This window comes from Maylandia zebra, linkage group LG14, assembly GCF_041146795.1.
Source record: "Maylandia zebra isolate NMK-2024a linkage group LG14, Mzebra_GT3a, whole genome shotgun sequence".
NCBI classification, from domain to species: domain Eukaryota; kingdom Metazoa; phylum Chordata; class Actinopteri; order Cichliformes; family Cichlidae; genus Maylandia; species Maylandia zebra.
The window spans coordinates 22,160,039-22,175,337 of record NC_135180.1 but is presented as its reverse complement, the minus strand read 5'-3'; the positions used below and the strand labels follow the sequence as shown (position 1 = coordinate 22,175,337).

Sequence of the window (15,299 nt, the reverse complement as noted above, 5' to 3'; positions counted from 1 at the left end):
AACAGATAAGGAATTCCTCAGAGATTCATGGATGTAATGATGAGAGATGCTGAGGATAGGGTGATATGGAGGCAGGTGATCCGCCTCCTAAATAAGCAGTTTAAAGAAGAAGAAAGAGGTCTTTAAAGGGGAAGAAAGAGAGACTGATTGAGCTAAAAAATAAACAAAACCCTAGTTTATTGTAATATTCTCCAGTCCAGTAGGTGGCAATAAAACACATCTAGGCTGGTTTGAAAGTCGCCAAAGGTAGAAGAAGAAGCAAGCTCCGAGAAGGGGAGGGCCCTGCAGCTGCTGCTTTCTGGCAGAAACCCCGTAGTGTAGCACCGCAGCGCCATTCGGTAACTGCAACAGTATCCAAAATGGCAGGAGCTGATGGAGACGATTCTCTTTATCCTATCGCCGTTCTCATTGATGAACTGCGAAATGAGGACGTTCAGGTAGGAACCCTGATTTTAATATTATTGTTTTTTTTATATTAAAGATCAAAGCGTTTGGCATAATTTCTTAGTCGTCAGATTGTTAGCTAGCTATCTAGCAAATATGCTAAGTAACGTTCTCGGTCTGGGCCTATCAGGAATTTTCTGCCGGGCCCACCCTACCCGGCTAGTCTAGTTTGTTGTCGACAGTAATATACCGCTCTTTGAGTTGGTTTTTACGCAGATGTACATTTTAATATATTATCACGAAGATTGACAAACTAGGTCATTCATTTAGCTGCTAGCTAATGTCTAGCCAAGCTAGCCGAATGAGCGTTCAACTAAGGAATCACAACTGCGGGGCGTTTGAGGCCGCAGTGGGTATAGATCACGGCTGATCACGCAATTTATTCCTATCAGTCAGTGGAAAGCTTTGCCTTCTAGCAAGCAATTTGAAACGCTGGGTCGCTTTAGTTAGCAACTTGTGACGCAATTTTAAACCAGATGATAACACTAATACGCGTTCTTGGGTTAACAGTATGAATTATAGGGTTGTATTTATTTATTTATTTTGTTATTGGCTCAGGGTTTCTGAATCATCACTAATTTTCCATTTTTCTTCCAGTTGCGTCTGAACAGCATCAAGAAGCTGTCCACTATTGCGCTGGCCCTGGGTGTAGAGAGGACCCGAACTGAACTCCTCCCTTTCCTCACAGGTAATAAAAGCAGTTTTATATTAAAGCGCTGAATGTGTTGCACTTAAAACTGGGCCTTGTAGTTGCTGAGGCTGCCAGTAATCCACATGTAGATTTACAGTCCTTCTCTCACCCTCAGACACCATCTATGATGAAGATGAGGTGCTTTTGGCATTGGCTGAACAGCTTGGCAATTTCACTATGCTGGTGGGAGGTCCAGAGTATGTCCACTGTCTTCTGGTAAGTCTACAAGCTTCAGATTTTTTTTGTAAACACATGCTTGCAAGGAGATGCATTCCCCATTATATTAAATCTGTATTGACATTTCCTTAGAATTAGCTAGTTTATGTAAAAGTCAATTTACTACACATGAACTTTGCATCAACGTATTTTTCAAGAGTGGGCCAAATGCTAATGTTAAAGTCAGGTTATATTAGGTTGCACTAAGACACAAAGGGTAGTATCTAAACACATCTTAACCCACACATAGTTCATTTACTGGATTTAGACTAGTAATAACAAACTGTTGACACAATTACATCAGTCCCTCAGCTCAACAGTTTCACCATAGGACTGACCTGTGGACTTAGGATCAAAGATGATCATGTTTGTGACGACAAAAATAAAAGTAATCGACTGACATTTCAGCTCTTAAGATTTGATGATTTTCCTAACTTTTCTTTGTTTGTTGTAAAGAGATTTTTAAATTTGGAATTAGCAGTACATCATATTCTATACAATTGTTTTATCACAACCATGTATAAATTTTCAGTTTGTTGAAAGGTACATTTTCTAAATTCAGACTGTAAGCAATCCTATGCAGCCAGTCATTTGTTAGTATTTATGTAGCATCTAGAGATTCATTGTGAGTAACCCCTTAATGCCTATTGTATCATATTTGCTATATAGAGTTTTTGTGAGATGTTTATTTGTGATGCTTTTCCATCATCAGTGTGGATTAAGTTGATCTCCACTTATTTCTTCTTGATGTTTAGCCTCCTCTGGAGAGCCTAGCTACAGTGGAAGAGACAGTAGTCAGAGACAAAGCTGTGGAGTCCCTGCGAAAGATCTCTCAGGAGCACTCTCCAGTTGACCTGGAGGTCCACTTTGAGCCTTTGGTGAAGCGGTTGGCCAGTGGTGACTGGTTCACTTCTCGCACATCTGCCTGTGGCCTCTTTAGCGTCTGTTATCCTCGTGTTTCCAGCACCGTCAAGGCTGAGATTCGCCAGTAAGTGGCTTCTTGAAAAGTGGAGAGATTTTTAAATTCCTCCAAATCCTTTTTTCTTAACTTATTTGCTTGTAATGAGTCACTTGGTGGTTGTTTTAGTCTTCTAACAAGGTTTCATTTGATGTTTGTTGTTATTTCTAGGCATTTTCGCACCTTGTGCTCAGATGACACTCCTATGGTGCGTCGTGCTGCAGCATCCAAACTGGGGGAATTTGCCAAAGTCTTGGAGCTGGAGTATGTAAAAAGTGACATAATTTCCCTTTTCACTGCCCTGGCCTCTGATGAGCAGGTATGAACATCCATCCAAAAAAAAAAAAAAAAAAAAAAATCCATTGAACTGCAGTGTTCTTATTTTGGGTAGTCAATTCTTGGTGTCGTTGCCTGTTGGGAGGCCAAACTGATCCCATCTTTCTTCATCAGGACTCAGTGCGGCTGCTTGCAGTGGAGGCTTGTGTCAGTATTGCCACTCTGCTGCCTCAGGAGGATCTGGAGACCCTGGTGATGCCAACCCTACGTCAGGCTGCAGAAGATAAGTCCTGGAGGGTCCGTTACATGGTTGCTGACAAGTTCTCTGAGGTAAACTGAAAAACAACTTCTTTGATTTAAATGTAGAATTAACATTTTGGAAATTCTGTTTAAAACCAACTTTAAATAGGGCACTTTTTTGATATAGAGTAATTCTGAAGCGGAGTTGACTGTTTTTCTTTTACTGGATATAAAACCAACAACAGTAAAAGGTTCATACATTTCAATGTTAATCTGCTGTATTTCTTTGATACTTGTTAGTAATCTTAGTTTAGACACATGTAGTGCTTTCAAAGAAGTGTTTGACATCACATCATTAAATAAACCACCCCTGTCCAAACATTTGTGCTGCATATTTACTGAGCAAAGGTGTCATTGGAATAATAATGATTAACAAACCCAACATCCTCAAACAAGTAGCTGAGATTAAATCTTAACTTCCTGTTAAAACTTTCAGAAAAAATACTAAGAGCAAAAACAGAATGGAGAGATTTAAAGGTGGCTCTCTTAGACTTGAGCTGAATTAAAGTTCTTTGTTGCCATGCTGCCGTGGGCACAACTAATCACATGCATTCAGCTAGGTCATTGAGCCATTTTTGATCAAAAGAATCTATGCAGCTGCAAAACTCGATTGAGCTTTATTATGAAGGTGACACAAGTTTAAATAAGCCCACAAACATTACTAGTAGGTAATTAAAATCTTTTACCAGTGGGCTTTAATTAAGATTTGTAATATTTGGAGCTTTATCTTTGCATTTTCATTACAATAACACCATGTTTTTGATGTGTTTAGTAAGTTCTAGAGCAAATAAAAAACGTGTTTTTATTGGCAATAAAACAGTTGTGATATAAGGAAAAATGCATAGTAAATATTTATTAGCTTGAACAGCCCTATTTCAGAGGCTATTTTGAGTTTTACCTGTCAGATTATAAGTAGCAGCAGAAAAGATTTAAGTATTGTACATTTTAAAAAGTCAGTTTCCAGTTAAGCCGAAGATTTAGCAAGACTGCAGCTTTGACATGCATCCATGCAATACACGGCTATACAGGGTCAGCAAGATTAAGAGGATAAGGTGCCAGGTGATAGACCCAGGCCATGGCACGTACATTAAAAAAAATCTGTTTTATACATAGAAATCGTAAAGTTTATTTCCATCTTAATATTCATTGAAACCTCTTAACTATCAGTGTTGAGAATTTTGAGTCAGGTTGTTTGCTCATAATATCACAATGTGAACTTTTAGCCACATTAAAACCTCCCAGTATCTTCCAGTGACCTTTTTACTGGAAGACACTGGGAATTGTGTCACATGCTTACTTAGTAAATGGAGATTAATTGATTTCTGTCTGAATGTAGCTCCAGAAAGCAGTGGGCCCAGAGATCACAAAGAACGACCTGGTCCCAGCTTTCCAGAATCTTCTGAAGGACTGTGAAGCTGAGGTCCGTGCGGCTGCAGCCAACAAAGTCAAAGGTAGGAGATTTTCTTGAAATGAATCGCACTGGCCGAACTTGATTCAGCCTCTTGACCACTGCTTTCTATATTTTGATGATGTATTTTTCCCTTTGTCAGAATTCTGCGAGAACCTTCCAGAGGACAATCGTGAGCAGATCATCATGACTCACATCTTGCCTTGCGTCAAGGTAAAAATAAATAAACTTTTCTGTCAGCTGCAGTGTGATATTTCTTGTCAGTAAGACAAAAGTTTTGTGTTCACTGGTAAAGCAAGAAAAACAAATAAAAGCTTATATTTTTATTGTTCCTTTAAAGCACTTTTGAATGCATATGTGTTTATTTATTTTGGTGGGGGGGCAGGGGTTGACCAATGCCATTGCTGACAGATTTTAAAGTGTGGATAATCCTTGAATCTTAGTTGTCTCCTGTGGAGGGAGGGGAAAAGGAGACTATTTTGTATAAAGTGTTCACTGAGCAGACATATTTGGTTGGTGACCCTTAGTCTGCCATCACCTTCACAAAAAGTAAAATGTTTGTTTGTGTAAACCTAAGAATTTTGAATAAGAGCACCGGGCTGTTTTTGCAGGGAAGATCCATTTCTCAGACAAAGACATAGTTAACAGTTAATCCGTAGCCTGTAAGAATAGCAGGAGAATCTAATTATGAGCTCTGCATCTTATAATGTAGTGTTTGGGGCAGATAATGGTTACACTGTCATGAAGTCATGATGTTGAAAAGGTGGCATCCATATCTCTTATATTCTAGAGAATATAAGAGATTGAGAAAATTAATCTAGTAATAAATAATTCAGGTTTTTCTCATTTATCGCACTTTTTTAAAACCATGTTATCATTTATTTATTTAGTCTGTTTGGAAGCAAATCTCTGAATTCCTTTAAATTGATGTCAAGGCCTGTTTTGTGGTTATGTTTTATAGACTATACATGCCAGTGTTGTTCAAGTTTTAAGCAGCAGGTGGCACTATTGTGTTGTAACGAACTATTGTGTCAGTAAGGGTAGTGGAAATACAGGTAGCCTCACAGTGGAATTCCTGGAACTGTACTTTTTTTTTTTTTTGGTGTGTGTTTGAAAGAGAGCAAGCTGCATGACTGTCATAAGAAGTCTGTGTTTGTCCTGTAAACATACATACAGCAGTGGGAAAAGCCATCCAGGTAGCAACAAACACACTTCCCTGGAAAAATGTAATAAACGTCATAGCACGGGCACTTGGCACACACATACCATCACTCCCACTGCAGAGTTGATTTTATTGGTAGATTGAAATGCCTGGTGTGCTGATATATGTTCTGGGAAGGGAAAATAATTTTTCAAAGGTTTTATAGTTCATTAGAGGCTTCCATGTAATACTGGTTTGAAAACACAAGTAAACATGAGCATTTAGATAACAAGCGATTTCTTTGCTTGTTTATGTACACCCATTTCTGTTTCTGTCTACATCACATTTTAAGTTTCCACGCACAGTTGTTAGATGCAATGACTGTAATCCTCACTAGTATTAAGTTCACTTTACCATGTATTTACACACAGGTCGATTATAGGCTCCTTGTGTGCTGCGTTGCAAATATGAGCCATTGCAGTGGTCTTGATGTTTATTTACATACTTTGTGTTAACTATTTGTTTGGGCTGATCTCTCTGTCTCCTGTGTTTCCCGTCCTCCATTAGGAACTTGTTTCAGACACCAACCAGCATGTGAAATCGGCTCTGGCCTCAGTCATTATGGGACTTTCAACCATCCTGGGCAAGGACAACACAATAGAGCACTTACTGCCTCTATTTCTGGCTCAGCTCAAGGACGAGGTAAAGGAAATGCAGATTTTTAATTGTGGTTTCTTTATATTAGACAGCTGGCTTTGGAAATCCACAAGGCACAGTTGTAGTTTGGTACCACTGTAAACAAAAGCTGCTTACAAGGCAGCCCAATTTGACCAAGTTCTTTGGCCTTCTTTGATCAGCATGTCTTAGACAGCAAAGCCACTTAGCTGCAGCCACCAGATGTACCTGGCTGCCACCTGGCTGGGTAGGAGGATGATTCATGCAGTTGGCAGCCTAACTGAGACCTTACAATTGGAAGACTGATTGGCTGCTGTCTTGAGGAAAGCATAATTAAGTCAGACACAGCTTAGCCAAATGGGTTACTGCTTGATGCATTCTGATTGTATTTTCAGTAATAAGGAATAATTGTGGATATTTGCTGATTAAAGGAGGTAGGGTTGTGTGTCTAACATCAGAGTTATTTTTGCAACTGTCAGTATTACTTTTGTAATCATTTTTCAAAGAAGCTGCTGCAAGAATCAAATTGTAGAGCAGTCCTGATTCTGTGTTAGGTTAATGTGTTTTAGCTCCTGAATATTGATTTACATTGTTCCTCTGTGTTAGGTTCATGTTGAAGAATAGCTCACTCACATCTTCCCACATTAATACATAGTCCCATTACATTAGTGAATATTGATATCAGACACAAGTTTGGCAGGTCGGCGACAAACGTGTATCAGTGTTTTGGACGGCTTATGCTTTAAGTTCCTCAACTCTCTTCCTCTAGTCCTATTTAAAGACGGCCCATTTTCCTCACGGCACAAACACAAGACTAAGTGACTAATTAGATTAATGTCTAAACTGACAGCTTTGACTTGCAAATTTCAAATCAAAGTACATTTATCTGAGGAAAGGGAGACACTGTACAGATTTCAGATAGTTTCTGTGACTTGTTCAGCTACTGCTCTGTCTCAGCTTAAGTTAGTGTGACTGAATGTGTCAAATCATTCTTCAATTTGTGGTTTCTGGAGTTTAAAGTATGTTGATTTAAAAAGTTTAGCTGTGTACTTTTGCTGTTCCAGTTAATATCCTGTTCAAAGCTGAACAAACGCAAGCCCTAATTTCAGGCTCTTTATAATAAACATTGGTTCCGATTTGTAAGACATAACCTCTTGGCAGTCTGGTCTTTTTTGATGGGGTTAGCATAGTTGGATACATAATATGTGATTGGTCTTTTTTTCTTCTTCTTAAGTGTAAAATATGTAGGTTAAGAAGTTTTACATTTTCGATTATATCGGGTTTGAAATGAATCAGAATTTGATGACAGTAGGCTGGCATGACCTTAACCTATCTCTCGTAATTCGTCTGTTTTAGTGCCCTGAGGTGCGTCTGAACATCATCTCCAACCTTGACTGTGTGAACGAGGTGATTGGCATACGACAGCTCTCTCAGTCACTGCTGCCGGCCATTGTGGAGTTGGCAGAAGATGCAAAGTGGAGGGTTCGCCTTGCCATCATAGAGTACATGCCCTTGCTGGCAGGACAGCTGGTGAGTCGTGGAGTCTAGGAAAGACAGCTGCAAGCCATATAACATGTTTTAAATGTCATCCTTAATTAACACCATGTGTAAAAACACCAACATTAGCTAAAATGCTATCAGGCCCGATTTGACTGTAGATAACCAGGAAATTGTTGTGATTATATTTTATCCTTTTTCCTGCAGGGAGTCGAGTTCTTTGATGAGAAGCTCAATACCCTTTGTATGGCCTGGCTTATTGACCATGGTAAGGTGCTGTTATGGGTTTCAAAGTTTGTCAATTTGATGTACTATCATCGTCATAGGACGATACTTTATCTGTTTGGTCTTAAGGTGGAGCTGAGTATTTGACTGTTTGCATATTTGTTTGTTGGGGAGGTATTTGGTTTTCAATTTTGGGATTTGGATATTTGTTCATAATATTTACATGTAAATGCATACAGTCAGCTTTGGTGCCTGACACCCTTCTCACTCACAGCAGTGATCTTCACACTTCAGTTCACCTCATTGTTGCCAACTTGGCGAACTTATGAGACGCTGCTTAAACAGATGCTTAAATGGGCAGCTTTCTTTGCAACACCCCCTTTAGCCTATGAATACAAATCTTAGCCTGAAAATTGTCCTCGTTTTCTAGTTTTCGCTGCAGGAGGGTTGCACTTACTGTGGCAATGCCCCTAATTCTCTCGCCTCTTCCCAATGGCATTTTATTTACTTTGGCTGTCAGTGCTCGGTAGCACTCTGATACCTTCATCATACACTAGCTTTTTTTGTTTCGTTTTTTTAAACATAAGTAGGAACTGCTTATTCCTTTATGAATTTTCACCATTACATATCCACACAGTTGTATTTTGATTCTCTCTTTAATTTCTCTGACTGAACTTTGCACGCAGTTTAGAGAGGTCCTCTTACCAGTCTGATACTATTTTATGACCAGGTCAGAGAGACTGTTGGAGAGAAGAGACTAATAAGCTTAGAGGGTGGAAGTGAAGAAGTTTCAGGGTAAAGAAGGGGTGAGATGGAGGTGTTTTGTTTTATACATACCATTGGAGACTCTTCATCTGTAGCGTAGTACAGCTGTAATCAGCAAAGAACTAAATCATCTAGTACAATGGTGTTTGAGAAGTTGTCAGATCTTGTGTCACAATAGAACTGTATATGGACCCTCTCATTTCCATTTTGACACATGAAGGAGTCATCTACATTTGTGCAGATCTTGGGTGATCTCGAGTTGCTACGTTGTGCAGTTCTTCTATTGGTTTTTCTGCACAGTTAAGGGGCTCGTCTTTCATTGCATTCAGTCACGTAGCAAGTTTCAGTCAATTTAAGAAACGTTATCTTAACCCATCTTCTCCATTCACTCTGCTTTGAGGGAGTAGCTGCACACATTTTCAGTGAAACAGAAAACAAAGAAAAAGAGAATCTAGAACCTTGAGTGAAAACAGTTGTCGGCACAAAGACTTGCACTGACTGGAAATTGAAGCAAATACACATAAATGAGGTAAACGGGGTCCTGTTGGAAACTTCTAATAATTTTATCCTGATGGATAATTGTATACCGTTATTTCCAGTATATATTTTTTTAAACATGTCTTGTTGATGTATTTATCTCTCACTGTTATTGATTCACATTGTTTTATGTAACACACAGAAAGCCTGTAAAGAGAATTTCTCTGAAAATTTGCTCTCAGGAGAGCCTGCCCTCAGACCCTCCTAGCTGTAGCAGCATTTTACTCTGTCCACGCGATGCTGTCACCCTTCGCTGTTTGCATCCCCATAGAACAGTTCAGCCACTCTTTCATACTTTGTTACGTCAGTTAACCTTGTTTTTCTATACAACAGCCTGCAGTTCTAGCTTTGGATTTATACTGTTGTTAATGGACTTTAAAATCCCTGTTGGGTCACTGAGCGAGTCTGTGTGTGTTTATCTGTGCATGTTTGCCCTGGGGTCTTTCTCTTCCCGGTAGTTTTAAACGGTTCTGCGAAACAATCATCCTTATTCAAACGCTGAAAGAGCTGTTTATCCTTAGAACTTCACAACACACCCAACTGTATTTATAACCTAGAATATTTGTGGTATGCATTAAGTTTTACCTGTGTATGTAGTGTTCTTTTGACATTGAGTTTTCCAATTAGAGAGAGACACGCTCTCTGTTGAGGACAAAGGGCCAGCTGGGTTACATCATTGGAATGCTGCTGGTGTGAGTTTCTCTGTGTGTGTGTGTGTGTGTGTGTGTGTGTGTGTGTGTGTGTGTGTGTGTGTGTGTGTGTGTGTGTGTGTGTGTGTGTGTGTGTGTGTGTGTGTGTGTGTGTGTGTGTGTGTGTGTGTGTGTGGCTAGGGTTAGGGCTGTGCCACACTTACGTAAGCCCTTCAGAGAAAGACGGGAGCACAGGAATCAGCCCAGAATCTTTCCCTCACTGGCTTAATTACAGAGAAAATTATTTGTGTATTTTCCTCTTCTTTTTTTGTCACACAGCATACAAATACCATTAGTCTAATTTCTAACAGTGAGTTCTTCTATTTGTCGCTTTATTGCTCTAAATTCTATTTGAGGTGAAAGCTGTAGCGTCATAATTGCTACAGCAAATAATGCTGATAAATAAAATCTGTAATTTTTGTTGAATGGATGTAGATACTGCATATATCCTAACAATGGGGTAAAATCAGGGGTAAAACAATAGATGGGACATTTTGTACTTTCATTACAGTAACTTTAAAACGTATGTCAGACTTCACTGATGGACACGCATGTAAACAAATCTTCATGGATATTGTGAGACATGAAGATTCTCTTCACAACCAGTGTAGGATAACCGTTGCCCAACAATGCAACTGCAGAAATGCTCTTGGGTGTATTTATAACAAGATTGGCAGCTGTATTTACATTTTCTGGCTACACACTTAAAATATGTAATGAGATGGATAAATCAAAAGAAGGCTCCTTCAGTAACAAAGATCTAAGTTGTCACAAAGAAGACAATGATCTGTATGTGTTGGCTGAGTAACCCTCTGGCCTTAAAAAGGATGACTGTCCAGATGAGATATAACCAAAAGAGAATTGATACAATTATAGTAAGTTAGTCATCACATAATAATGTGTTTTGAGGGCGTGTTTTTCTGGCTTGTGTGTGCGTGCAATTATCGCCCTGATTTTTATTGTCCAGCTCGAAGATGTTCGCAAGCAAACTGCTCTTGCTGTTCCCTTGACCAAATTGGTTCAGTATGATGAGTCTTGTTTGCCTCGGGGCTCTGCAGTTTATACCAGTGCCCAGAGAGAATTTCAGTCACCTTTTTAAGTCGGCCATCTCACACACCAATAGACGCACTCACTCCCACTGAAATCGGTACAACTGTGTGTATGGCATATTTTGTCACACTACATGGATGTTTATATATATAACCTGAAGCGTGTGTTGACCCACACTCATTGTTGAACCTGAATGTGTCCTGTGTAAGCACAGGGCCACACTGTGATCCCAGCACAGCCGCTCTGTCTGTTAAAGAGGTGTAAAACAAGCAGTATGTTAGCAAAGTGTTGAGGCCATTACACACCTCACATGTGTGTTTTTGCAGAAAACTTGTCCTCCAGAAATGCGCTGTGGACAAAAATTAAGTTGACATCAAGAAGTGATGAGCTGGTCCTGATGTTTCTAAACAGGAAATGGAAGAAACTGAGATTCTGGGTTCATCCAGTTGTCACAAGAAAGAGGCAGCAGACAGAATGTCATGCTTTGCTCCAAGAGTTTTTTCGAGCTTCATTTGAAAATATTAATGCTGCAAACTATAAACTGCTGCATTAAGAATAGATGACTCAGAAAAGTGTTTTTTGAAGCATGGGTTTTATATATCTGCTGTGTAAAGGCCTTTAGACACTTGTTTGTAATAAAAAATAAATAAATAAAATAAATAAATAAAAAATAAGAGTTTGTCTTATTTCAGGACACGCAAACGAAATAGATATGAGGAGCAAAATTACTATAATGACAAGCAAGATTTTAAAATTGTGGATTGCAAACAGCAAGCAAAATGAAGAGTGTAATCTTGGAGGATTTTAGCAAGCAAAGCAGATTTGGAAAGAGCCCATCAAGCTCATTCACAGAGACCTGGAAAGGGAGACATGGCACACGCAGACCTTTCACACAGAATGCTGTTGTGTGTTTTTTCTAGTGTATGCCATCCGTGAGGCAGCGACCTGTAACCTAATGAAGCTCGTGGAGAAGTTTGGAGCAGAGTGGGCCCAGAACACCATCGTGCCCAAAGTGCTGGGTATGGCCAACGATCCCAATTACCTCCACAGGATGACCACTCTGTTCTGCATCAATGTGAGTCGACAGATCTTTATTCTATATGCACATGATGGCCTTTGGAGTTTGTTTGAGGGGCTTATTTTCTGTACTGATCCATCTAAAATGACTCTAGTCTCTCTAATAAAAAGCAGAGATTAGTTGTTTTTCTTATACTACCAGCTGTCGCCAAGTGCTTTCTCGAAGTGGATCGTTAGACCGTGAGGTGTCTGTTTTGTTGTGGCAGCTTTGCCTTCTGTTACAAAGCGCCTCAACATAACTTTTCTTTGGCACTCTTTTAATACCTGTTATGCCTTAAAGGTTTCAGACTCACAGTATTGAAGCTAGATTCAATAATGCAGATCCACTTTATTGCACTGCACATGGGAAAAGCCTAGTTTAGGAATTAAGGGTTTGTTTTATTAATATAAATGCAGTAACTTTAACAGAGCAAGCTAAGCTCTGGACTAAAATATGACCCAAGTATACTTATCTGGATCACCTACCTTCTTCACTTGAGGTAAACGAAGGCAGCAGTCACTATTAGGAAAGAAGTGTATGAGCTTCTTAAAAAATAAATCACTTACATGTAGATTTTGTCATCTTGGTAACTCCTGCATTCTGTCTCAGGCTTTGTCAAAGGCATGTGGCCAGGAGATCACCACTAAGCAGATGCTGCCTGTGGTCCTCAAGATGTCCAATGACCAAGTGGCCAACGTCCGCTTCAATGTGGCGAAATCCCTTCAGAAGATTGGCCCTATCCTCGACAGCAAGTATGTTGTCTGGAATTTGAGCACTCTGTGCTTTCTCTGCACAGTGGAGGGGGAAAACTGACTAAAGTCTGAAATCCAGAACGAGCTTTGAGTCTAATAAATGTCGTCCTCACTTTGTCCCTTGCAGTGCCCTTCAAACAGAAGTGAAGCCAGTGCTGGAGAAGCTGGCTTCAGACACAGACATGGATGTTAAATACTTTGCCCAGGAGGCCATTAGTGGTAAGCTTTCCTATCACTGGGTATTAAAACCATTTAACAGATTGAGTTATATTTGAAATATATTTAAAAATGACTAAAATTGCAATTATCTTCTCTTTCGTACACAGTTCTGGCGCTAGCATAACCGGCCAGCCCGACATGGGTTAACCAGATACCCACCTGAGTCAAGGCAACACTTTTACAAGATATTTATTGATGTTCAGGATCAACTGGTTAATGTATAGAGAAAGCTGTCAACAGTTTTATTTTTTGTTTCTTTTTCCCTTTATTCCTTTTTTTTTCTTTCTTTTTTTTACTGTCCAATGGGTGTCCATGTCCAGGTATAGCACATAGGCTTATTTGTTAACCTTTCGCTTTGCTGTAAATGGGTGCTTCTACAAAGGCAAAGTGTTGATGAAACTGAAATAAGTGGTGCATGCATGTGCTACTGTACTCGCTAGTCATTGCTAACCAGTACCCCCCTCACATTCCTCCCTTTTTACGCCCTTGGCCGCTGTTGTACTTGAGCTGCAGTCGTCACACCGTACCACGTCTCTGTTAGCTACCTAGGACTGTGCTAACTCTTTGTGCTGCAGCACTTTTTCTCCCAGTGTTAGATGAAAACTTTTAGCAGCAGATGGTGCAACAAGCTGTTAATTTTTTTTCCCTGAGCTTCATCTTGAAACAGCCCCCTTTTCCCAGAGATGCAGCTCTACAGAGAAGTAGAAATTGAAAGGTCTTTCAAGGTGTTATGAAATATGTTTTTTGTTTTTGTCACCAAATCAAACCCCTCGCCTCTGAAATCCTTCACAGAATTAGAATCTACAAGGTTTTAAAGAAATGTTGTCCTGTGTAATTCCTCATCCACCAGACTGCTGTGCTCTGAGTTGGTCAGTAATGGAGAGGGGCCAGATCAGTTGTAAATTGTTGCTCATAACTGTCCCACATCCAGATTAGTAATTTTTGGTACGTGTGGAAAGATGGGACGTAATGTTCTGTAGTATATTGTCGGCATTACTCTTAATCTTTGTGCCAATGACTTTAGAAAGCAGCTGTGTTTTCTTTTAATATGCCGGTAAACCGGTTTCGTCTGCCATGTTGTGTAAAAAGACAGCATTGTTTTCTGGAAGCGACACTATTAGTCTTGACGGTAATGGGATCGTACAACTTAATTGACTACAGCTATGGGGGCTAGTGCACAACCACAGCAGTCCATGCGCTCTAGAGCCGATCAATTTTTTCCTTAAATCCATGCTTGGGTGCCCCCTCCCTCCTCCCCTCCCCTCCCCACTGAACAGGAGGTTTAAAAGCCTTTCAATAAACGTTAAGGGCCATCACTTTTAATCGTTGCTTAAAAACCTCTACACAATGGAGAACAAGCGCATGCTTTGAAAGAAAGTGGGAAGGGGAGCAGGGAGCATGTGTACGTAAGGCTGCATAATGTTTTATTACGGGGTGGGAGCTGGGGTGGTTATGGGCGGATTGAATAAATGTATCGTCTGTGCTGATAAAAGGAGCTTTTGTCTTTCCCTGAACTCCTTATGCCATTCCCTTCTCTCTTCTCCCCTCCCGCCTTCCTCATTTTGTTGTTGAATAAACCTTGATTGTTGATTGTCCTGTATCACGAAGACTGCGCTTTTATTTTTGTTTTGAATTCTCTTCTAAATTGGGATGCTGTACTACTGTATCTTGATCTGAATAAAGTAACACAGAGGAGCCAGTGTACCCTTCTTTTGTAACTTCGCAGTTAGGACATCAAGTCCTTTTTGTCAGTATAATTGGCCGCTTCAGGGTGAAGACAGGAATCATCCAATTAAAACAATTTGGAGAATAACAGACGAACCACTTTAAAATATTCTTGAAATATAAATTGTATTGACAACAAATCACAGGCCTGCTGTGGATGTTTAGCTTCTGGAAAAACCAGTAAAAGCTGTCTTTTGGGGGGTCTCTTTGTATTTACAAACCCCTGCTGGATGGATGGAACCATTCTTCCTAGAGATAGTCCTCATCTGGTGTTTTGATGATGGGAAAGAAGAGAGATGTCTACCACTTTGTTCTACAGTGTACTCCACTGGATGGAGGACCTGTGACTGAAGTCATAGCCATTGATCCCTTGTGCCATGTGCATAGGGGGCTGTGGAAAACTTCAACAACACTGGTTTCTCCCAAGAGGCAGTTTCCATCTGGATAGAAAGTATGGGGTGGGTATTGATACATAATGCAATATTATCCCATTACAGGGACACCAAACATGAATATTAAATAAATTAAGATAAGACATATGTTGTGCCACATATCTGTCTTATAAGACAGATGTTTGATTTTTGATGATTTGTAGTGGTTAATTGCTGTATTATCAGAAACAGATTGTAAGTTGCCAACATGACCCTATTCACTACAGACTAATTGACTGTTAT

The 15,299-nt window shown here is 39.8% G+C and overlaps 1 protein-coding gene across 1 annotated transcript; it reads left to right on the top strand.

Annotated features, from left to right (window-relative positions):
* Positions 1 to 281: 281 nt before the first annotated feature.
* Positions 282 to 14,595, top strand: ppp2r1bb (protein phosphatase 2, regulatory subunit A, beta b). Its single transcript, XM_004543718.4, has 15 exons — positions 282 to 437; positions 1,042 to 1,132; positions 1,251 to 1,351; positions 2,107 to 2,339; positions 2,481 to 2,628; positions 2,760 to 2,915; positions 4,222 to 4,336; positions 4,436 to 4,506; positions 6,002 to 6,136; positions 7,466 to 7,639; positions 7,814 to 7,874; positions 11,793 to 11,947; positions 12,539 to 12,681; positions 12,809 to 12,900; positions 13,008 to 14,595. The coding sequence occupies exons 1-15, from the start codon at positions 360 to 362 to the stop codon at positions 13,022 to 13,024; spliced, it is 1,770 nt and encodes a 589-aa protein (XP_004543775.1). The 5' UTR covers positions 282 to 359; the 3' UTR covers positions 13,025 to 14,595.
* Positions 14,596 to 15,299: the final 704 nt, after the last annotated feature.

Bases quoted from the DNA above. Each gene is read 5' to 3' on its own strand.
- ppp2r1bb (XM_004543718.4), top strand. From the start codon at position 360: ATGGCAGGAGCTGATGGAGACGATTCTCTTTATCCTATCGCCGTTCTC. The intron at 438-1,041 runs GTAGGAACCCTG...TTTTTCTTCCAG, and splicing joins TGCGAAATGAGGACGTTCAG to TTGCGTCTGAACAGCATCAA. The intron at 1,352-2,106 runs GTAAGTCTACAA...CTTGATGTTTAG, and splicing joins AGTATGTCCACTGTCTTCTG to CCTCCTCTGGAGAGCCTAGC.